We start from the raw sequence: 22,393 nt of genomic DNA on the forward strand, positions 1-22,393 counted from the left end.
TATTATTTTGAATTTCAATGTAATGCAAAGCAACAATGCAAAAAAGTAATAATTATGAACACATATTATTTAATTATGCAAATAAAAATGTCCAAGTTCTATGTTTAAAATTCAAAACTATAAAATAAAAAAAAGTACATTTTAAGTTGAAAATTAAGACTTTCAATTTAATCGTTTTATATTTTAAAGTTTACTTTACAAGACTAAAATATAAAATGGCAAATTTGAAAACCCAAATTTTCACTTAAAAAAATCATAATTATACATTTGAAAGTAAATATTTAAAAGTCATGATTTTTTTGTGTCTGGTTGTCTTTATCTGATCAAACGGTCGTAGGCTGCGGTCCACGCGGGTCTTACTTTAATATCTATGGAGCTCAAAATAATATCTAATAATGTTCAATTTAAGTAAACATTCAGAATTTAAAAGTCATAATTATTGGTTTCATAGCCTAATTACACAACGTCACAAATACATTTTTTTAAAGATTTAAAGTTATAGTCTAATAATTTAAATTTCTGAATTTTAGTATCTTGAATATGAGATCAAAAAGTTAAAGTTACAAATGATTTCATTATGACTTCTTGACATTATTCTTTCAAGTGGCAGAAGCCTATAGCTGCTCGGCTCAGCCTGCTCTCAGCCCAGATTATCGCTGCCTGGCTCCTATCATTATAATCACCTCTCTGCTCCATGGAGTCCTCTCAGACTGGGTCCTCCGCTCTGGAACGACTCACCTTTAACAACACCGCGCTGAAACGGCTCCCGATAGATGTCTCCGCCGAGCCCGGCTCCAGGACTGTCCCGGGAGCGTGTTTCTCCCGTGTCGGCTCTCTTCATCCACTACTGCGGCCCAGAATCGTGGCGCTGTCCCAGCCGTCTTTCTCTCTATTGGGCCTGAGTGCGCAAGAGGTGCTGGACGACCCTCTGGCCCCGGAGTATTTGAGCGGCTCCAGGCTGCTGGCTGGTTCCGAGCCGGCTGCGCACTGCTACTGCGGGCATCAGTTCGGGCTGTTCGCGGGTCAGCTGGGCGATGGAGCGGTCATGTATCTGGGGGAGGTGGAGTCAGATACCCAAGGACATTGGGAGATACAGGTGAAAGGTGCTGGAGTCACACCTTACTCCAGGTAGTTATTATTATTATTATTATTATTATTATTATTATTATTATTATTATTATGTTTTGTTCTTGTATGTTAGTTGGCAGAACAGTGAGGTTAAAGGTGACCTTGGAGACCTTTCTAAGTCTTGCATGAATGTGAGTGAGAGCTGATTAAGAGCTTAGAGCTGCTTGGTGCGCACCTGATTTATTCCTCATTCGTTAACAGCTCATTTGACAGAGTAAAACAGGCACCAACAACGTTTTTTTTTGCTCATTTATCCACAACTTCACACCCTTTTCTGCTTTTGAGTGTTATGGCAACTTACAAATCTATTCACGTCTGTTATAACCTTTGGCATTTTGCCACATCCCATCCACTAACCTCATTGTATTTTAGTGGGATTTTCTATGGCAGGCCAGCACAAAGTTTTGAAGTGGAAAAAAACAAAAAAAAATTTTTTTTTTAAAGTGTTTAGCTAAAATTAGAAAAAAAAAACATGAAATGGACTTGTTTTCAGTTCTCTGAATACACACTTTATGGAGCCATCTTTGGCTGGAAGTATTTTGGGGCAAGTCTTATCAAGCTTTGCTCGTCCACACACGTTCTCCTCCATTGGCTAGGAAAAATCATCTCAGATTCAGCCTGAGGTGTATATACTGTAGCTTTTTAGGTTTTCTATAGAATCTCCATCTATCTTCCCTAAAATTTTAGTTTTCTTGTTAAAAAAAAAGCACCTTCACAACATTACACTGCAAATGAACAGTTATGGCATTGTGATAAGAACAGTGTTAAGTTTTCCTGCATAAAAAATTGTGAACGTAGGCCTTGAGGATATTCTTCTAGATGTTTGCTGTGTCCTCAACATAGCTTGTGGTGATCTACCAACTGATAGCTTTCCTTCTGTAGTGATTTTCCTCTTTCCAGTGTTCATTGAAGGTCAGACTGGCGGAATAGGCATCTTAATTGCTGTCCTGATAACAGATTCTCTCACCTGACTTGTGAAACTCCAGCTCATTCTGAGTTGTGTTTACTGTCCTTCTTGACCAACCTGTCATGGATGACTATGTCTTGGTAGGTCTGGCGTTGTGCCGTCCTCTCCCCATTTTTAAGCCTGAAGCAATGCTGTGACAAGGCCACACTTTCAGATTGCCCAGTTTTCTGCTGGTCTGTTTCATAAAATCTAAGAAGATTGAGGATGGAGCATGACAAAATGCGGGACACTTCAAGAGGCAAAATTACTATTGACCTGTAAACAGACCGGTATTGTGTGCCCTTCAGAGACGGTGATGGCAGGAAGGTGCTTCGCTCCAGCGTCAGAGAGTTCCTATGCAGCGAAGCCATGTTTGCCCTGGGGATCCCCACCACTCGAGCAGCCTCCCTTGTTACCTCTGACCTCCACATCGGCAGAGATCCTCTCAACAATGGTGAACGGATTCTGGAGCGTTGCTCAGTTGTCATGCGTCTCGCCCCTTCTTTCATCAGGTTTTCCGACTTTCTATGTAGATAACAAGCAGAATCTTACATTCACAAAAAGTGGACGTGAATTCTGTCTGTGTCGTTACTCTGTTTGTAAACCAATAGATTTGGCTCCTTTGAGATCTTCCTGGGCCGGGATGAATTCTCTGGCCTGCAGGGTCCCAGCGCGGGGCGCCATGACAACCGTGCTCAGCTGCTGGATTATGTGATTGAGAGTTTCTATCCACACATTCAGCAGGCTCACAACAACAGGAGAGAAAGAAATCTCTCTTTTTTCAGAGAGGTAAGACCTCAGTGGATTCTTCTTCCAGGTTGCCTCATCTTCATGGCACCGCTTTTGATTCATCCACCAGGTGATGATGCGGACCGCAAAGCTGGTGGCCCAGTGGCAGTGTGTTGGATTTTGCCATGGTGTCCTCAACACAGACAATATGAGCATCCTGGGTCTGACTCTGGACTATGGGCCCTTTGGTTTCATGGACAGGTACCATTTACATAAGTCTATCTATGGCAGATTTACAGTATGTGATGTAAAGAATGAGAACGTGATGACTCACTGCAACAATTTTTCCAACTTCATTAGGCCAAAAGGCAAACTATCAGAGGAAAAAACCTGCAATGATTCTCTTTATTTATTTGGCTAACATTTGGGTTAGCCCCCCCAATGTCCAGCGCAGCGACATATAGGGACATACCTGCTTGTCCCTGTAACGACAAGCAGGTATGGACAATGATTCAACAGACACTTTCCTTCAACAAATGTATGCTTTTTTAGTTGAGTATAAAGACAACATTGGGTTAAATGTGGAAAAAAACCCACATGATTCACATGGTTCAATTCTTTCCATCACAAAAACCTGAGATTTTAATTTTGCACATTCACCTACATCTGTCTGACAGATTTGATCCGGATTTTGTCTGCAATGCCTCAGACAAAAGGAGGCGCTATTCGTACCAAGCGCAGCCCTCCGTGTGCCGCTGGAACCTGGCTCGTCTGGCCGAGGCGTTGGGCTCTGAGCTGAGGGCAGCGGATGCAGGAGCGGTGCTGGATGACTTTATGCCCACTTACGAGGCTTTCTACCTGTGCGGCATGAGAAAAAAGTTGGGACTTGTGAGAAAAGAAGAGGCAGAGGACAGAGAAGTTGTGTCAGACCTATTGCGGGTCATGCACAACACAGGTAAAAAATACAAAAAACTGCTCTAGATATAGTTTTATAATGGTTTATTTGGAAATAATTGTACTCTTAATTGGGGTTTTTTACGCAGGGGCTGATTTCACCAACACTTTTCGCCTTCTGAGCCGTGTACCTTGGTGGACCTCATTCTAAAGCAGTGTGCCTCCATTGAGGAGTTAAAGGTGGCTAATAAGCCTACGATGGAGGACCGGTGAGAGGTGTATGGTGGATGAGTTTACCTCTACTTGTACAACACAATCAAATGATACCGAAGCGTGTACCAGCCCCACCGTATACTCTCATTGAATGTTTCACCACTGATCTTTTTCAAATCAAGTCCTTTTTGTTAACTGATCTCTTTTTGCTTTCTTTAATGCAAGCATTTTGGAAAACAGTCTTACCAAGATAATGTGTAAGTTAAAGAAGCGATCTGAAACAGATCACACTAGAAAACATCAATTAGGCAGAACACAAAGACCATTAATGGGTGATGTGAAGCACAGAGATTTCCTTTTCTTCATGACACTTGTTAGCGGGTCTACTAAACCCTCCTGTGATTTTTACGTGGCCTACAGTCATGATGCTCAGTTGCCCTCATTTTCTATTTCTTCCTCAACCAGTTGATTGTGGCACATTTAGTTCCAAGGAAACTTTATGCCTGGATTTTTCTTTGTAGAGATGACATCCTATCATTGTCTGGCCATTGCCTTCCTATGCAATTCCACTCGATTCTCATCTCCCTTCAGTTTTCCGTCTGGAATTTTCCCCACTAAGCTTGATTTCTACGGTAGAATTTCAATTGGGCCAATCAGCGAACAGAAGGAGGACAACAACATTGATTATCTGCACTGTTTTAGAATTGTAGTCCATCTGTAAAAGACTGTAGTTTGGCAATGCTGGACTACAGTTTGTGTTGACCATGCTTCCAAAAACTGAGCAAATTAAGTTGGAGCAATAGGAATGTTTTTGACACTTTATTGCTGGAAAAGATGTTGTGAACCTACTCCCTACGGGGTCGTTTACAGCGCACGCAGTGTCCAGTAAGCTTCATTGAGCCGGCGCATTACGTATGCCACTGCCAAATGTTAGCAAGTGGGTAAAATTACATCCAATTGTTTGAAACTTCAACAGAGTCCATGTCTTCAGCAAGCAATCGTTTCTCAATAGTACAGACCCTTTGTACAAAGCAAGTCATAGAACAAGGTTTTATTATAAGCCTTAGGCAATGATGTTTGGATGACTGAATTGAATGATTGGGACTAAGGCTCATGGGTGCTTCCTATTCAACAGATCAGACAAGTTATTTACTAGTGACCAGAACCTAGTGGGCTCTCTGCTGCCTACCAAAAAATATTAAGGGATAGTTTGACTTTGAGATGTTCACTTAGTCTCTTAATTACTGGGTCTCAATCCAATCTAGCGTCCATGGGATGTTCTGGGCAAACAAGTCTAAAGTTTCTTCACCTTCGCAACTTATTAGACTAAAAAGTTATGCTACAAACATCTTGGTATCATTTAGTGGAGTCCCTGCCAAAATGGGTCATACCTGTTTTGACAGAAAAAGGGCAACCAATAAAAGCTGGCCATAATGTCATCCATAATCAGTGTACATGTACAATTTAAAGACTCGAGCAAAGAAAACACATTCACAGTTCCTTTCCTTTTTAAACAACTTCTAACTTTCCTGTGTCGTTTCTTCTTAGTGAACTGGCAATGATTCTGTCCATGGCACACACCAACCCAGTCATGTTCGGAATGGTAGCAGACAGGCCAGACGTGGCCCAGCAGCTGGAACTCATGGGCCGGCTAAAAGAGCTCCTTGAGACGGACCAAGAAGAGCTGAAAGAAAAACAGCGCGGTGACTGGATCCGCTGGACTTGCCGATACAGGTCAGGAGAAATTACCCTGAAAAGCACGTGTTGTCTGTCTGCTGTGCTCTGTCAGAATTGTAGAGTGTAAGAAATATTGGCCACCTACAGGTTGGCTTTTATTTGTTTTATTTGAGTTTAGAACCATGTCACAACTCCTTTAAAGAGTTGTTTTTCTTTTGCTGCTGGTATACCAGGAGGCGCTTAGCCCGGGAGTTTGATGGCACAAGTGACTTGCACCTTGTTAAAAAAGAGAGGCTAAGAGTGATGAAGAGCAGTAATCCCCGTGTGGTTCTTCGCAACTATATTGCACAGAATGCTATTCAAGCAGCAGATAAAGGAGACTTCTCTGAGGTGAGACCAAAGCTGGAAAACCCCAAATCTCCCAAATGGTAACCAGGAGCAGTGGGGTGTACTGACTGAGATGCTCAGTGACCAGGCTAACTACTATAAACAACATAAGCCAGCAGCAATACGCATATATGTATATATATTTCTGAAATCTGCACTTTTAAAGAGATAGTAGAAACGAAGGTTGCATGTGATGAGAAAAATATCCAGTGCCTCGGAAAAGAAGTTCTGTTTTTCGGTTTGTTCTTTTCAGGTCTCAGTTATTCATCTTTCTTGCGTCTTGTTTGACAGGTTAACAGAATTCTCAAGGTTCTGGAGGACCCGTACACGGACCCTGAACCTTTGTGCCAACAAGACGGAACATGTGATGAAACAGAGAAGCTGTTTGCTGATGGCTACGATGCTAAGCCTCCTGCTTGGGCTCAAAAAATTTGCATCACTTGATCCACATAGAGCCTCCCTAGGCTGCTGCTGCTGCGAGAGAGAGAGAGAGAGAGAGAGAGAGAGAGAGAGAGAGAGAGAGAGAGAGAGAGAGAGAGAGAGAGAGAGAGAGAGAGAGAGAGAGAGAGAGAGAGACGTCTGTTTTCACTTCTGGAGTACAGCAAACAGATTATTTGTCATATGTTTATGTTATATCTAAAATATGACATAGATAGGAGAGGAACATTTACATCAGTCACCCAGTTACTTTCTCTCAGACTCTTTCTTCTGTTGCATAAAGGGAGGATGTTATTTTGTGGTGTGTTCCGCCATTCATTTTTGCACAGAACTAAGTTTGATCAAATTGCAAGGTAGTTTTATACGTAAAAAACAATATTAGAGTTTATATTAGAAAAAAATCTTCAAAACTATAGGCACCCCTGTATTAATGTGTAAAAAGCCTTTAAACAAAGTCATATTTAATTTCAGAAGCCTAATATTACACCAACAAACTGAGAAAAATTAGATTATTTTAATCAGTTTGGCAATACTTCAAATACAAACCATAAAATCTAAAAATAAAAAATAAAAAAGACATAAAAAATCCACCAGATTTAGTTTTTCATCAAATGTCCATTATGAAAAACAACTGCTAAAAAGTCTAGTTGACAAAAACTAGATCTATGGAAACCAGGTCAGGCTTCCATAGCAATACTTTATTTAATAAATTCTGTCCTTACTCAAAATATCACACTGGGAACGAGGCTCTTTTCCACATAAATCCTTGTGTAGAAGTACGGTGGAGGAACTATGATGCTGTGGACCTGCTTCAGCACAAAACATTTTGGGAACCCTATTGGAGTGGATAACTCCTTTAATACCAGGAGTATTTCAGCAACGGTACTAACAAAGAAATTGTTCATATGCCATACAATCATTATATCATAAAAATTATTTAACTTCTACACCAAGGACGCCAATAAGTATGTATGGCATTGCCAATTTAGCAATACACTTCACATACTGGTTTTTATAGACTGAATGGAATCAGGTGGACTTGCACTGTGTCAAAGCTCAAACATACAACTTCATAATAATTCTAATGCGGATGAAGAATGACGGCTCAGATGACCAGTCACATAGTGACCTGTCTGAGCCTGAAGTTATGGGAACACACCAGAAACTTACGCCTAAACGAAACAATCACCGGACTGAATTTCAGCCTGTAAAATGCTAACTTGTGTTGCATGTGCTGTGAATGACATGACTGGAGCAGTCTTCAATAAAAGCAGCTGTAGTAGCTGGTCTTTCTGAACTTGAGCTGACTGGTTTGTAACTATCGTGTGTAGCCTAGACTTTCTTTGACGTGTAAGCAGTAGCACAAGTTATTTGTAAAAAGGCCAAACACAGTGGGAGTTTTCAATATGGCCAACATTAGTTTCCTAATACAAGACAGGACTGACCAACACCAAATAAGAAAAAAAGAGAAACTTAACTTATCTTTCAATTGAACCCCAAAATAGGTTTATGTTGCCTTTATGCATGTGCAGACAATAAGGAGTTGATATCTCCACGTGTTGGGTAGGATTCCCCTGTATGCGTCTCAGAATGACATCAACTCACCTGTTTTGTATGGGTCTGTATGATACATGCTATATCACTATAATGTCTTACTTTTAATTGATTAGGAGGGAAGAGAAAGACGGGTTTTGTCCAGAGTGTCATTCCTCTGAGAACTGCCTGTGCCGTGACCAAGGTTACAATAGCTAAAACTATTCATTACTCTTATCTTATCGTTCTTCAAACAGCAGTTTACAATAAACTGAAAAGCTATAGGGTAAAGGGTTCAAAGCTGAGTGAACTTAAAAATAGTACTTCTGGTATTCACTTTATGATTCCAGGAACAGCCTTTATAGGGGGCTGGTTAAAGTACATATCACTACTATTTTTCTTCGATTGTCAAGGCTGAACAAGTCATTGTGTTGTAATGAGGTATGACACCCACTTTAATGCAAATCATCTAGTTTTTACAGGTTTGTCTCTAATTCTTTAAAGTCACAAAAACAATGTTCTGCCACAGTTTTACGTCACTCTCATTCACACAACACTGTGTTTATAGGGGCAGACCATAGGGGGAAGGCATTTGTTTTCCTTATACAGTCCTTTTTATCTGATCACATGTCAGCGTCAGTTCAGCTGTGTCAGCTCAGTAGGAAATGAGAGGGACGATAATAGACACACAGGTTATGTCATCTCAAAACTGAAAGTACTGCTGCATTTAAGCCCTGTACTGTTCTGAGGATGAACAGATGAGAATAAAAGACAAGCTGATCCCACGACTGGCTCAGGAGACAGGCATGGCTAACGTAAAAGAGCAACTCTTGGATATCTTTCTAGAACTTCTTGATGAAGATCTTCGGACTTTTCAGTGGTATCTTTACAGCAGCGACCTTGAAGGATTCGCGCATATACCAAAGTGTAAAGCTGACGGCTTGGACAGGCCGCGCACCGTGGATCTTGTGGTGCAAACATATGGTTATGATGATGCTGTTACCGTAACTGTGATCATACTGGAGAAAATGAGACAAAAACTACTAGCTGATAGACTAAAAGAGTTGTGCAGCAACGGTAAGCAAATGTCTTGGTGAATTTGTTTGCTAAAAAGTGTTGGTGAGTAAAATCTGTATTCTTATATTGTGTTTTTATCAGGTAAAAGCAATAAGAAAAGCGAAGGTATGATGCGAACAAAAATCAACTCTCAATTGTCTTTGTTCATCTATGTTTGTACTCAAGTACAAAATTGTTCTTTCAACAGGAAGTGACCTCCTCGCAATCCAAGAGACACTGAAATGCACTTTGAAGGAACAGTGTCTAAAAGTTTACGAGGGCAATGCAGGAGAAGGACAACGTATTTACCTGAAAGAAATCTACACAGAGCTGCATGTGATAGCAGGAGCCTGGGGAGGCTTAAGTGACGAGCGCGAGTTCAGACAGCAAAAGTCCAAGCAAATGGCAGTGGAAGAAACAATTAAAGTCCGAGATCTTTTCAAGCCCGATCAAGAAAGGCGGATAAGGACTGTGCTTACTCAGGGTATACCTGGAATGGGTAAAACAGTCTGTGCACAGAAGTTCACTCTGAGCTGGGCAGAAGGAGAAGAACATCAGGACATCACCTTTCTCTTTCCACTCCCTTTCAGGGAGTTGAATTCCTTCATGGGCGGGGGAGACTCTTCATTAATGGACCTACTCCATTGGTTTTTCCCTCAGATAAAACCCATCGAGAAGCTATCAGATTCGAAAGTCCTCTTCATTTTCGATGGCCTTGATGAGAGTCTTCTCCCATTGAATTTCAAATACAACAAGGTTTTGAGAGACGAGACGGAGCCGGCCCCACTCGATGTGCTGATCACAAATCTCATCACAGGGGATCTGCTCTGCAACGCATTCGTCTGGATCACATGTAGGCCTGCGGCGGCGGGCAAAATTCCTCGAAAGTACATTGACCAGTGGACTGAAATCAAGGGCTTCACTGAAGACCGATGGCAGGAATACTTCAAGAAGCGCGTGAGTGACGATGCCCTTTCCCTTCGGATCATAGACCATGTGAAGTCGTCGAAAAGCCTCTATGTAATGTGTCAAATACCAATTTTCTGCTGGATCACCGTCACTTTGATTAAGAGAATGCTGCACGATGACGTGACCGGAAGATTGCCCAACACCCTGACTGAGATGTACGTGTATCTTCTTCTCTGCCAAACCGACCGGATGGCTGAAAGGCACTACCCCATGAGCGGCGGTAACGTTTGTTTGCAGCTCGCAGAACTAGCGTTCCGTCAGCTTGAACAGCGCAAACAGATCTTCTACGAGGCTGACCTGAAAAAGTGCCACATGGATATCAATGAGGCAACCACATATTCGGGTGTTTGCACAGAGATGTTTCACATGGAGGCGGGAAGGGGACAAAAAGTTTTTAACTTTGTGCATTTGAGTATCCAGGAGTTTCTGGCAGCTGTGTTTGCCCATTATTCATACATGCATAACAAGGAAAACGTTCTTCTGGGACGTCGGGAAAGACTTTCCTCAAAACTGTGGAGAAAGTCTGTTTTTGGCTTTCATAAATCTGCCATTGAAAAGGCTTTGAAAAGTCCAGATGGCCACTGGGACCTCTTCCTTCGCTTCCTTCTGGGCCTTTCGTTGAAGTCAAACCAGGAACTTCTCTACGGTGTGCTGCATTTGGAAGCAGAAGGAGAAGAAGATGTGGCAAAAACCATACAGTTTATCAAAGAAATGATCAATGAAGAACCCGAATCAAAGCTCAACTTGTTCCACTGTCTGGGGGAGCTCAGAGACGAGTCTCTGGTGCAGGAGATTCAGAGCTTCGTAAGTTCTGGGAGGCTTGCAAGCACACAGTTATCTTCGGCTCAATGGTCCGCTCTCACTTTTGAGCTAATGACATCAGATACTCTGGAGGAAACGTTTGACCTAAAGAAGTACTCAAGATCAGAAGAAGGGCTAGAAAAGCTGCTGGTTGTTATAACTTCCTCCACACATGCCCTGTAAGTTCACCTATAACATGATATTCCTTTTTTCCGTTGGTTATAAAGTCTCAAATTCAAAAACAAGTAGCATTTAGATATAATGATGAGCATTCTCTTGCCTTCAGTTGAGCACTTTTTATCAACTTTTTATCCACAGTCAAACAAAAAGTAACCACTGCTAACTGCTGCCTTTTTGTTCCTTTGAAGCCTAGATTATTGCAACCTCACTGAAAACTGCTGTCCATTGCTGGCCTCTGCCTTGAGCTCAACGTCCTCTCATCTGACAGATTTAGATTTGAGTAACAACAAACTGAAGGATTCGGGAGTGCGGCTGCTTTCTGATGGTCTACTGAGTCCACAATGCAAGCTGAAGAGCTTAAGGTGTTGTTATAAGATTTTAACACAGAATTTCTGCAAAAACAGAGAAGCTCGGACAAGAGCAATGGTCATTGTGACCACTACCATGATCATTGTTCTCTCAGAACAATGATCATTGTAAGGACCTTCTGTCTGAAAACCTACTGTCCTGAAAGTGGCTCGAGAAAAAAGCTTCATGAACTCCAAAAACATGGCTGCGAGAACAAAATGACATGGTTTTCTTCTTGTTGCCCTGGGAGAGAAAGCACATTTCTCTGTTCTTGCAGAATATGTATTGCCCTTCACTTTACCCTTCATAAACTGGCTGTAGAGACTGTCAAACAGTTTGTATTTGAAACAGAACTCTGCACTTCCTTGTTTTTAGATTGCGTGAATGTAGAGTGGAGGGTGGCTGCTGTGAGGCCTTGGCTGCTGCTCTTAACACAGAGTCAACCCAACTGAGAGTGCTGGACCTGAGCGCTAATGACCTCCAGCACAGTGGAGTGACGGCCCTGAGTTTGGGACTGAGCAGCCGTCACTGCAAAGTTGAAACATTGAGGTTTGATCTGCTTCTTTCTGTCGAGGACCGAACACGTCTATGTTTGTCCAGTAGATTTAAAGATGTTATTCACGTGACTCCAGCTGGGGGTACTCAAACAATCAACACACTGAAAATAATAATCTATCAGATTGACGCAGGGAAAAGGTATTCATGAAACAAAGTTGCAAAAGGCCTAATTCAAGAATCCATCGGAAATCTGTCACGATAAAGAAAGTAGTCTTCCCTCGATTGGCTTGTAAATGATGACCTGTAAAAAGGTTTTTCATGAACAAAATATCACAATAAGCACCTCATATTGAAAGCAAGAGAGCTCGCTTATGACTTTTGCAATATTGTTGGAAACATCCTTCTAGTTTCAAACATGTTCAAGTGAGCACATGAGTGGGCCATGAACAGGGGCTTCTTTAAAGATGTCTCATTGTAGTGGACTCGAATGACAGAGGGGTTTTCCAAATCCAAAGGACCACTCATCACTTCAGAAAGACCTTGAATTGAGCCAGTTTTTTGTACTGCTCCAAATCACCGTGACTGACTCGACTGTTAAAGAAAAAGCACTTTGAATCTTCTTTGAAGTTTGAAGATTTGGAAAATCAGATGGAACTTTGCAAGAATATAGACATGATGGGTAAAAATTCTAATACTGTTAATGACATGAAGGGAATTGTATGGCACATCTTCTTAAAAAACCATGCTAAAGGTAATGTCTGGAGATCAGATTACCACATAATAATGTCATTTAATGTAATTTATATAATTAGAACAACAATGACATGAGAAATTTTCTGGGAAACCTTTGATTAGTTTAAAAAATTTGACTAGGCTGAAATTTCAACCAAGACAACAGCCAGCGGTGGACATCGCTAACTAAAACGTTAGCTGTGCTAACCCAAGAGCACATTCATCAACGCTAGCTGTTTTGTATTGATTGTAAATCTTTCAATGAAGTTTTGACACAAAAGAGAGAACAAGTAAGGAGGACAGGGAGCAACGCGAACAGTCTTTACTCATTTCAAATGAGAACATGAAAATAAACATCTACTTGAAGAATCCTCAGCGTTTGATAATGAAAACTTCAACGCAGATGTTAAACTCTATTTAAATGAAAGTTTGCAAAACAACCAAAGAAATTCAGAATTTATCCGAAAAAATGAATTTAGGAAAGCTAAGTTCACTAGACGTTTTCAAAGTTAGCAGAAATGCTAAATTGCTATATGAAAGCTTTGCTTTGCTGTTTGCGCATTGGCAGAAGTGTGCCCACCATTAGCAATGGTCCCAAGCACATATCCAACTGAGCTCAAGGAAATTTGCAATTGACTTTGGAGACAGAAAACAAAACTGAACGTTTCCAAGTAAATCATCTGACTTGCTCCATGTCTATGCGCATTTTTAACTTATTTTTTGTGCTGCTTTTTATAATTTCTGTATATGCGTGAATTACTTGGCTTGTTATAAAAACATTTGGTTTTTCTAACTACTTTTTCCCCCCCCTACAGTTTAAGTCAGTGCAAACTGGGAGCGGGCTGCTGTGGAGGTTTGGCTTCAATCTTCAACTCAGGCTCTCCTCGGCTGAAATCTCTTGATTTGAGTAACAACAACCTGAAGGATGCCGGGGTGTCCCTGCTTGCTGCTGGACTAACAAGTCCAAGTTGTAAACTAGAAATTTTGAGGTCAGTTGAAATTAATTAATACATTTCAAGGTATCGCTTTTCTAAACTGGGATAGAAAATGCTTTTGTCTTGAAATAATAATCACTTATAAATGCAGTTGAAACCTACAAAAGCCTATTTTAATACAAAATGATTAAAAAAAAAAGTCAGCTTGTAGTATTTATTGGGTTTATGACATTATTACTCAAATATAATCTGCTGCTAAATTGTTTTCATCTTTCTTTTCATTTGTTTTTGGTCAGGCTCAGCTGCTGTGGCCTAACACAGAAATCCTGTAGCTACCTTAGTTCGGCTCTCAGCACAGACTCCGGCAAAGTCAAGCATCTGGACCTGAGTGGGAACATCCTTCAAGGTCCAGGTTTTGGTACTCTCTGCTCCGGGCTCAAAAGTCAGCGCTGTCGACTGGAAACTTTAATGTAAGTTTGTGCAGCTAGACTCGGTGGTCACCGGTGGTGATTTATTTGTTTGTTTGACTTCTCTCCAATCAAGACACCTTAAAGCAGAACCTTCATTGTGATTCTCAATGTGACTTTCTATGCACTACCTGCAGATTAAAAGAGTGCAGCCTTCAGAAATGCTGTGCTGACATTGCCTTAGTGTTGAGCACCAACAACTCCCGCATGAAGGAGCTTGACCTGAGTGAGAACGACCTGGAGGACCTGGAAGTGGAGTTGCTCTCTAACGGAATAGCAAACCCAAACTGTGTCTTGGAAACCTTGAGGTAAGCGGTCCTTTCTGTTCCCAAAATAACCAGAATAAACCTTAAAATTTTTAGACAAATCAACGAAAGCATGAAAATGAGTCAGAATCTATAACTTTAGTGTATAAAAAGTGTCTTGGATGACCCCTGTCTTGCAGCCTGTCGTTTTGTGGAGTCACTGTGAAAGGCTGCGCTCATCTGGCTTCAGCCCTGAGCTGCAACCCGTCCCACCTGAGGCAGCTGGACCTCAGCTACAATTATCTCCAGGAGTCTGGAGTGGATCTGATCTCGGTTCAGCGGGACAATCCACTTTGTAAGCTAGAACATCTAAGGTAAATCAACTTCAAGGATTGCAAAAATCTAGGTACACAAATTCAAAGTATTTGTGAAACCCATGGCATACTCAAAAGCTTTCGTTAGTCATGCAAAATGTCACACAGTTGACAGTTACAGTATATTGTCATGATCTGTAATTGTATGGACTTTTACTACTACCTTTCTACTCCCATCCTACTGCATTTGGCTCCTCAATATCTGCTCTCATGACATATCGAGGACCCAAATGCATAAAAAATGACAGATTTCTGTTTTGCTGCTTTATTTGAAAGGCAGAAAATGTTCTCCACACAGGAAACTCTGTGTGGAGCAGAGTGTCCCAGTGGTACTCTACTCTATGGTTGACACTGATTAAGGATTTGAGTTACTTTTAATGTCTTAAACGCTTCTTTCTACAGTGTGGATCATAATGAGGAATGTTACCTGAAATCAACCCTAAAAAACTGTGAGTCGTAAATATTTCTTTCCATTTTTTTCTCCAGAGATTTTTTGTGTAGCTGTTGTGGCCATTTAAAGTCCTCAACGAGTTTGGAAACGTTACTGAAGTCTGTTATATGTTCCAGGTTCAATATTACCAATTGAGGTATTTTATAGCTCTGGAAAAGCCTGACTAGCTTCCGAAAACTTGTAAAGATCGTACAAAGTCGTCTAGCCGGCATCCGAAAAAACGTATAAAGATCTCCTACAATGTTACTACTCTAACTTTTTCCTACTCCTTTTCGAGGATGTTAAGATTACTGTGGTACAAAAAAATGTGTCTTTTGCATTCCTTGCTCTTGTGCATAATTTTATACTACTATCATGTTCGAAATAAATACATACATTGTTGTTTTGAGCTGATGTGGCCCATTTACAGGTTTTGGACATTTACCTAAATGACTCCAACTTTATTCAGTCTGTTTGCTCCAAGCTTCAACTTGCTTTCCTGTCAATCTACTATAAAGTAAAGGCCACTAGAGGCAAAAAAAATATTTGACTGTTATATTTTTGTACAATTTGTCTACCAAATAGTACAAAAAGCATTGGCTATGTCTGAAGGTTGTGCCAGGGAACTGTGTCTACATATGGCTCTAAAATGAAAATGACCAAAAGTAAAAAAGGACAGCATGTTTTCCCTCCTAGGCTACAATAGGATAGTGAGATAACGAAGTACCCAAGAAGGTCAAAGCAATGAGAAATATTTTAAGTGATTATGATGCATTTTTCGAGGAGGGAGAGGCAGCTGACTGACACCTTTTGCTGTGTTGAGTAATCAAACACAACACAGCAAAAGTGTTGCAAAAATTTCCAAGGAGGAAATAGTAACTTCCTCCTGGGAAGTTACTATTTGTTGTGAAAGTAATGATTAAGCATTGCAATAATCAAAAGTGCAAACCCAAATGGCTTCATTAAAGGGGAGAAATAATGGGTAATCAAAATGTCTTTTACGACATAAATGATTTGTCCAATGTATGTCCAAAACTTGGCCTAATTACCATTATGGCAAAGGGTTAAGTCAGCAGTTAAAAAAAAATAAAACTTGCTTCCTTTCTACAGACTCCTGCATCCTGACCTTTGACACAAACACAGCCTCTACGTCTCTCTTTCTACACGACGGAGGTAAACAGGTGACGTGGGTCAGGGAGTCACAGCCGTACCCAAAACACCCCGAGAGGTTTGAAAGTGTCTCCCAGGTGCTGTGTCACCAAGGCCTTACCCAGCGCCACTACTGGGAGGTGGAGTGGCGAGGGCGCTGGGTGGACGTCGCTGTCGCCACGAGGGGAATCAATCGCAGAGGGGGCAGTCACGTGTCTGCGTTCGGCAAAACCGACCAGTCCTGGTGTCTGCTCTGCTGCGGAGATCACTACAGCGCCCAGCATGGCAACGAGGGCGAGGAAATATCCGTACCCGTGTCTTGCTCTCGCAAGGTTGCGGTCTATCTGGACTGGCCTGGTGGCACTCTGTCCTTCTACAGGGTGTCTTCTGGGAGCCTCAAACATCTTCACACGTTCTACAGTAACTTCAGTGAGCCGCTCTACCCTGGGTTCGGGATGGAAGAGGACGACTGCTCTGTCATTCTTTGTTCCAATTAGGATACGTAGGAACGTGTTTAAGGTAACTGTAGGTGCATTTCCACTGGCCTTAAAATTGCACAATTTGACATTTCGAAAATACATTCGCTTAATAAAAACCTGCCAGTTTAGAAAAAAACCCTTCTTTTTCGATATAAAGGTTTTACTGATGAGGTGGGTTTTTTTTGGCCATATTGAAATTAGTGTACTTAGCAAAATCGCAATAGAAAGCACTTTTTTGCGTCACACAAGTCACATGATCAACAATAAGATGCTGCTACTGCCAGAGATGACAAAGAAGACGACAGGAGTGGTAGGTGAAGGATGACATAGTGGGATTTTAATTGCGTTTCTTTTTTTAATGGAAGTGCCGCAATTGCAAGATTGTGTTGTTTCGACTTAAGTGGAATATCGACAAAGTTTTGCACACGTTTGTAATAGAAACTCAGTTTATGGCTGAAAGGTGCCATTCATTAATAAAATCCAGTTTTACTATGAATGCAACATATTTTTGTTCCTATTCTAGTTTTGCTTTCTTATGCCGCAAACCGAAGACCTGAAAAGAAAACGGCAAAAACTAAAGGCTAAAAATTAAACAAAAGGCCACGTCAATATTATGTTGAGCCGCTCCATGTTATTTGAGGCAGGGTATTTTCAAAAACAGTCACTGGGTTCATTACAACCAAACTTGGTCATGTCCAGAGCCTGCGACTGTCTGCTTTTTGCTCTGATATGGATTGTTTGTTTTTTTGTCTTATCAGTTCAAGCAAGTCTACTGCACCCCTCATACAAAATGTAGCTCAGAGTGCTCTACAGGACAAAAATAGCTATGGAGATACAGAAGATGTCACGAAAACAAGAAATACACTTCAAGAATAAAAGTAAAATATAAGAATCACAAGAAATTTGTTGTTAAAAAATTAGAGAAATTAACTGTTGAAATGAAAACGGACTTTTATGGAAAGCTGCATAAAAATTATGACTGTAACCTTTACAGTCATAATTTAAAATTAATGGCCTCTGTTCCACATTAAACCTGCAGTATTTCGCCTTTACAAAAATATGTTTTTGTAACATATTTGTTAAAATTGTCACCATGTCATGAGACAAGTGTAATGAGACAGATAAACCTGAAAAAAAAAGTAGCTCCTCTGCCTCCTTCCTGTGTTACGTCAAATACTTCACCCGGTCAGAAATAACAGGAGGAGGGTTTTAGCGCTGTCAAGCAACCTTGTGTACGCGATGCTAAATGTGTTAATGGCGGAGGAAAACTGTTTATCCACCGTCATGGTGGATATATTAGCAAGCCTTTGCATTCATGGCAGTTTCTGTTGTGGTGAACCAGAAATAGCGTAGAAAAGAGCTAGTGGGAGGGTGTGAGCGACATGTACGTGAGGATGATTGACATCACTAAGCCCGTCCTCCTGGCCCTGATTGATTGTGTCTGATAGAACGTGTCTTTCTGCAGATTGCTGTATGACCACAGGGGGGAGGCAGAGGAGCATGATTTTTTTTTTTTTAAACAGTTTATCCGTTTCATATTGTAGAGTCACAACATAGTGACAGTTTTAACAAAAATGTCATATAAAAAATGTAATTTCTATAAAGGTACATACGGCTGCTGTAAGTTGGAGGAAATTCTGAGTCATTCACTGATGTGTGCTGTGGACAGACTGACTCAAATACTGTAATAGACCATAATCATGTGGTGACGGAAACAGAAAGTTGTGACTCACTATGACACAACTTGTAGTACTCTGTTCGTTTGTGTTCTACATTTATAATAATAATAATAATAATAATAATAATAATAATGTTTTATTTGTATGCCGCTTTTCCCAATACTCTCTTTACAGAAATCAAGTAAAACTACAAACAGAAAACTAAGTACATCAAACCAAATGATAAAAGCAGAACACATATATATTACATAAACCCCCCCCCAAAAAAACACACAGGATAAGAATGAAACATATATTAAAAGTCATATATTAAAAGCTGTTCTGAAAAGATATGTTTTGAGATGTGATTTTAATGTGGATAGGTTTTCAAAAACATAACAAACTCAATTTTTTTGCTGCATCATAATCTGACTAGCAGATTATCTTCATTGTGTTGCACATTCATGCTGTTAGTCGTTAAAGATGAAATAAATGTGTCTCTCTCTCCGACGGGTCGACCCTGACCTGGTCATTTATCGTAAGAATTCCTCCCCCTCCGCTTTATCACATCTGAGATCCGCTGACCGGCACAGTGGACTCAGACGTTATTCTTCCAATTGGATGAATGCCGAACGCAAGAATTCAGTGCATGCATATTCAAGAGAAAGTGATATCATACACAACAACTTTTAGGTTTTGAAGAAAAACACTCAAGTGGACTTCACGGCATTAATCTCAGTGTCGCTCGGCCCGCTTCCTGAATAATGCATGCCTCTCTTGTTTGAGCCACCTGCAAGGGTTGCTTACTTTGGGAGGCGTAGCTCGGCCAGCCGGGAAGAAGAAATGAGCGTGAAAGTGTTTCCAGGCAGAAACACTGACAAGTCCTTGTTGAGAATTTGTGCAACGGAGTTTGAGAGGGCGGAGGACAACGGTTGTTTTCCTCCACCCAAGCAGCGGAGGTCAGAGCTGCTGCTCTAACCTCCTCCCACTAAGTATAACCTCAGAGAGAGAGAGCAAAAAAAGGTTACATTTATGGGATGTGGGGAAGGAGGTGTGGCAGTGTAGTGGGTTGTATAAAGGAGCTGGTTCTGTTGCACAGTGTGAGCTGGGGTCCAAGGTCCAACCGACATGCAGGTATGTGTTAAACCAGGCACAGTTAGGCTGCAACACTACGTTAGAACATCTGTGCTTTTAGCCGTTTGTAAATGCTTTAAAATGGACCAGGTGTGTTGAGAAAATGCTGTTTCTTAAAACAGAAAAAAAGATTAGAACTGTTGATTAAAAAATGTCACTTTTAAACGCAGGTCAAAATGAGGAGTCTTGGTTATTGTGCGCTCATATTCACTCTTCTGTTGATCTGCTCAGTCCAGGCTGGGGTAAATATGACTCAACTTTATCTGTGGCTTAAAACTTGTACTTATCTCTATTCAAGTGACTAAACCTGTGTTTGTCATCCTTATAGAAAAAACGGAAAGCCCTCAAATCTCGTGGTAAAAACAAACAAACAAACTGCTTAGGATAGCAAGTTTATCATAACATACAAAGACAGAACATTTTTTGTGGTCATCCTTATCTTTAATTCTGTGAACCTCAGGTACCGACTGCACACAGATCCGAAGTCTGTTTCCAGATGCCCCCAGTGGAGTCTACGTAATCCAGCCTAAGGGAGTCAATACCAGCTTCAAGGTGACTGATTGAAGGCATTTCTGCTTTTAATTGTAAATGATCTTAAACAGATTACTTGACACAATTGTGAATGCAATTGTAAGTACTTCAAGGTGACTAGCAGGTTTTAACATGGAAAACAGATGAAAACCTGTTTGTAGTAAGTTTCCAGGATGATTCGAATTGGTATAAAGTAGGCGACAGAACGGTGAGGTGCACAAGTTGAATTGTTCAACACAGACAGCGTCCAATCAAAGGGAGCAGACTTACTCCATGTAAACAGCTAGAAACAGGGAAGGAATAGGGGTGGAGGAAACGCTAAAGTTAAAACCAAACCATCAGAATGGGGAAGAAAGATGGCTGGTTTCAGTATCTTCGAAACCGCTGAGCTGCTAGGATTTTCATGCACAGTCATTTCTGGAGTTGATAGAAAAAAGTAAAAAAAAAGCAAAAAAGATAAAAAAAAAAAAAAAATCCAATATTGGTTGTTGAGGAGGTCAGAAAAGGTGACGGTTGTTATAAAGAACTGCTAGTTATAACCAGAGTCAAATACCTCGGTAAACAGAAAAATCTTCTTCCGTCTCGATTTCCGCTGCCTAACATTGAGATGTTCAGAGTCAGAATTTTGACATAAACGCCATAAAAGCATGAATCCATTCTGACTTGTACCAACAGTTCAAGCTTGTGGCGGCACATAAGCTAAATGCCACCGTCAACCTTAGTATTGTTCCAGATAACGTTGGTCATTGTCTGCAGTCATTTTCCACTGGGGACTGCTAGCACGATAATTAGAATTTCACAAAGTTCAAATCACCTCAGTTTGGTTTCTTGAACATAACAATGAGTTAGTTCACTGCACTCTGAAGGGTACAATTAGAGATTCACATCATGAACGTGCAGCTGAGCAGCCTAAACCACCTGCGTGATGCTAACATGTCAGTAGGAGCCAATGTTTTTGAGGAATGTTCCAGACACTTTGTTGAATCAAAAGACAGGAATAAAGCCGGGAAGGTTTTTTTAAATTCAGTTCTTGGTGGATGTATCTAGTAAAAGTGTCTCTACATTCTGTTTGGGCCCTTTATGATTTTTTTGTTCAGGCTGGATTGGTACCAAGTCTGCCTGGGACCAAGGGACCCGTTTGGGTTGCCTAAAGCCAAACCGCAACTGCAGAACTAGTTGAGCAGCCGCATAGGTGCAACCAGATTATAACCAGGTTGAATAAAAGTGGTGTTATATTTTCATATCAAATCTGTCATTTTATCAGGGGTGTGGACACTTTTTGAGAGCCAATGTATTGATTGCTGTTTTTCCTATTCAGGTGTACTGTGAGATGAACTCAGGTGGAGGCTGGACGGTGTTTCAGAGGCGCAGTGGAGGCTCTGTGTCTTTCGACAGAAAATGGGCAGCATATAAGAACGGATTTGGAAACCTGACACGTATGTGAACTACATGTTATTTGGGGACCCAGTTAAACATTGGGGGACGACTTAAAAACAAGCGTAAAAGTTAAACCCAGCACATTATGCTTTGAATAGGTTTTTGAATTTTTGGTAGTAGGTTCAGCTTTACACAACTGGGGCAAACCTGTGGAAAAAAAAAAAAAAAAACTCAAGCATTTTGGTATTTGTGCTGTACTTAACCCCTCAGAGGATCACTGGCTGGGTCTGAGGAAGGTTTTCGCATTGACAAGGAACCAATCCAAGAAGTGGATCTTGAGGGTGGACCTGTGGGACCACGAAGGTGGCACTGCTTTTGCCGAGTACAAGAACTTCAGACTGGGAAATGAGAAAACAGCTTTCAAACTCCACGTTGGGAAATACAGCGGAGATGCAGGTACGCAAATATTCTGCCTACCATCTGATAAACGTTGATCGAACCTCTTAACATCTAGTTTGTTTGTAATCATTGTGCAAGATTTGATGAAACATTTAACATTTGAAGTCCAATTTCATTTGGATCCAACCAATTGAAATTTTGCAGAGAAAGCAAGATTCCAGTGTGTTCTACAGAAACCCTTTGAAAAACTCTTTCCTAAGAAAAACTCTTTTCTATCCAACCCAAAAGGTGACGCCATCCGTGGAGCCTATCAGGGTATTGACCAGAACGGCTACGGCTTCAGCACCGTCGACCGCGACAATGACGGCTGCTCCCCGTGCCTCTTCGGAGACATTGCTGAAACAAAGTGCTCCCTTTCGGAAGGAGGCGGTTGGTGGTACAGCCGGTGCGGCTCTGCCAGTCTCAACGGTCACTGGCACCCTTCTGGAGAACACATCGGCTGGGCTTCTGGTCTCCACTGGCTCACCTGGAAACCGCCTGCCCCTTACTCAGCCAAAGCCACAAGAATGATGATCAAGTCCATGTGAGGGAGAATGAAGGATTCCAACCAAGTTCAAACCAGTTGTTTACATACACTGCATAAAAAGACATGGCCTTTTTTTTTTTTTTACCCCTTACTGTCTGAA

General features: G+C 41.1%; 3 protein-coding genes across 3 annotated transcripts; all 3 read left to right on the forward strand.

Moving 5' to 3' along the window:
* The first annotated feature begins 332 nt into the window (after positions 1-332).
* On the forward strand, positions 333-6,469 carry LOC114160731 (selenoprotein O). Its single transcript, XM_075410515.1, is given in 10 exon segments — positions 333-1,128; positions 2,383-2,586; positions 2,686-2,863; positions 2,934-3,064; positions 3,481-3,758; positions 3,847-3,885; positions 3,888-3,966; positions 5,459-5,644; positions 5,821-5,977; positions 6,266-6,469. Coding segments are annotated over 10 exon segments (1,839 nt in total). The 5' UTR covers positions 333-694; the 3' UTR covers positions 6,419-6,469.
* Positions 6,470-8,649: 2,180 nt separating this feature from the next.
* LOC114160727 (NACHT, LRR and PYD domains-containing protein 12-like) lies at positions 8,650-19,642 on the forward strand. Its single transcript, XM_028043470.1, has 12 exons — positions 8,650-9,022; positions 9,104-9,127; positions 9,210-10,950; positions 11,140-11,313; positions 11,675-11,848; positions 13,345-13,518; positions 13,761-13,934; positions 14,069-14,239; positions 14,377-14,550; positions 14,953-14,999; positions 16,091-19,490; positions 19,571-19,642. The coding sequence occupies exons 1-11, from the start codon at positions 8,704-8,706 to the stop codon at positions 16,624-16,626; spliced, it is 3,708 nt and encodes a 1,235-aa protein (XP_027899271.1). The 5' UTR covers positions 8,650-8,703; the 3' UTR covers positions 16,627-19,490; positions 19,571-19,642.
* Positions 19,395-22,294, forward strand: LOC114161285 (angiopoietin-related protein 5-like). Its single transcript, XM_028044504.1, has 6 exons — positions 19,395-19,400; positions 19,729-19,756; positions 19,861-19,952; positions 21,250-21,367; positions 21,579-21,764; positions 21,996-22,294. Exons 1-6 carry the CDS (start codon positions 19,395-19,397, stop codon positions 22,292-22,294), a joined length of 729 nt encoding a protein of 242 aa, XP_027900305.1.
* The last annotated feature ends 99 nt before the right edge of the window (positions 22,295-22,393 follow it).

The sequence above is a fragment of the Xiphophorus couchianus genome, chromosome 17 (assembly GCF_001444195.1).
Source record: "Xiphophorus couchianus chromosome 17, X_couchianus-1.0, whole genome shotgun sequence".
NCBI classification, from domain to species: Eukaryota; Metazoa; Chordata; class Actinopteri; order Cyprinodontiformes; family Poeciliidae; genus Xiphophorus; species Xiphophorus couchianus.

What these genes read in the sequence shown, in the direction of transcription:
- LOC114160727 (XM_028043470.1), top strand. Translation starts at nt 8,704, where the DNA reads ATGAGAATAAAAGACAAGCTGATCCCACGACTGGCTCAGGAGACAGGC. An exon ending in TGTCGACTGGAAACTTTAAT is followed by an intron (nt 13,935 to 14,068) that starts GTAAGTTTGTGC and finishes CACTACCTGCAG; the next exon opens with ATTAAAAGAGTGCAGCCTTC. An exon ending in GAAATCAACCCTAAAAAACT is followed by an intron (nt 15,000 to 16,090) that starts GTGAGTCGTAAA and finishes TCCTTTCTACAG; the next exon opens with ACTCCTGCATCCTGACCTTT.
- LOC114161285 (XM_028044504.1), top strand. An exon ending in GAGTCAATACCAGCTTCAAG is followed by an intron (nt 19,953 to 21,249) that starts GTGACTGATTGA and finishes TTTCCTATTCAG; the next exon opens with GTGTACTGTGAGATGAACTC. An exon ending in GAAATACAGCGGAGATGCAG is followed by an intron (nt 21,765 to 21,995) that starts GTACGCAAATAT and finishes CCAACCCAAAAG; the next exon opens with GTGACGCCATCCGTGGAGCC.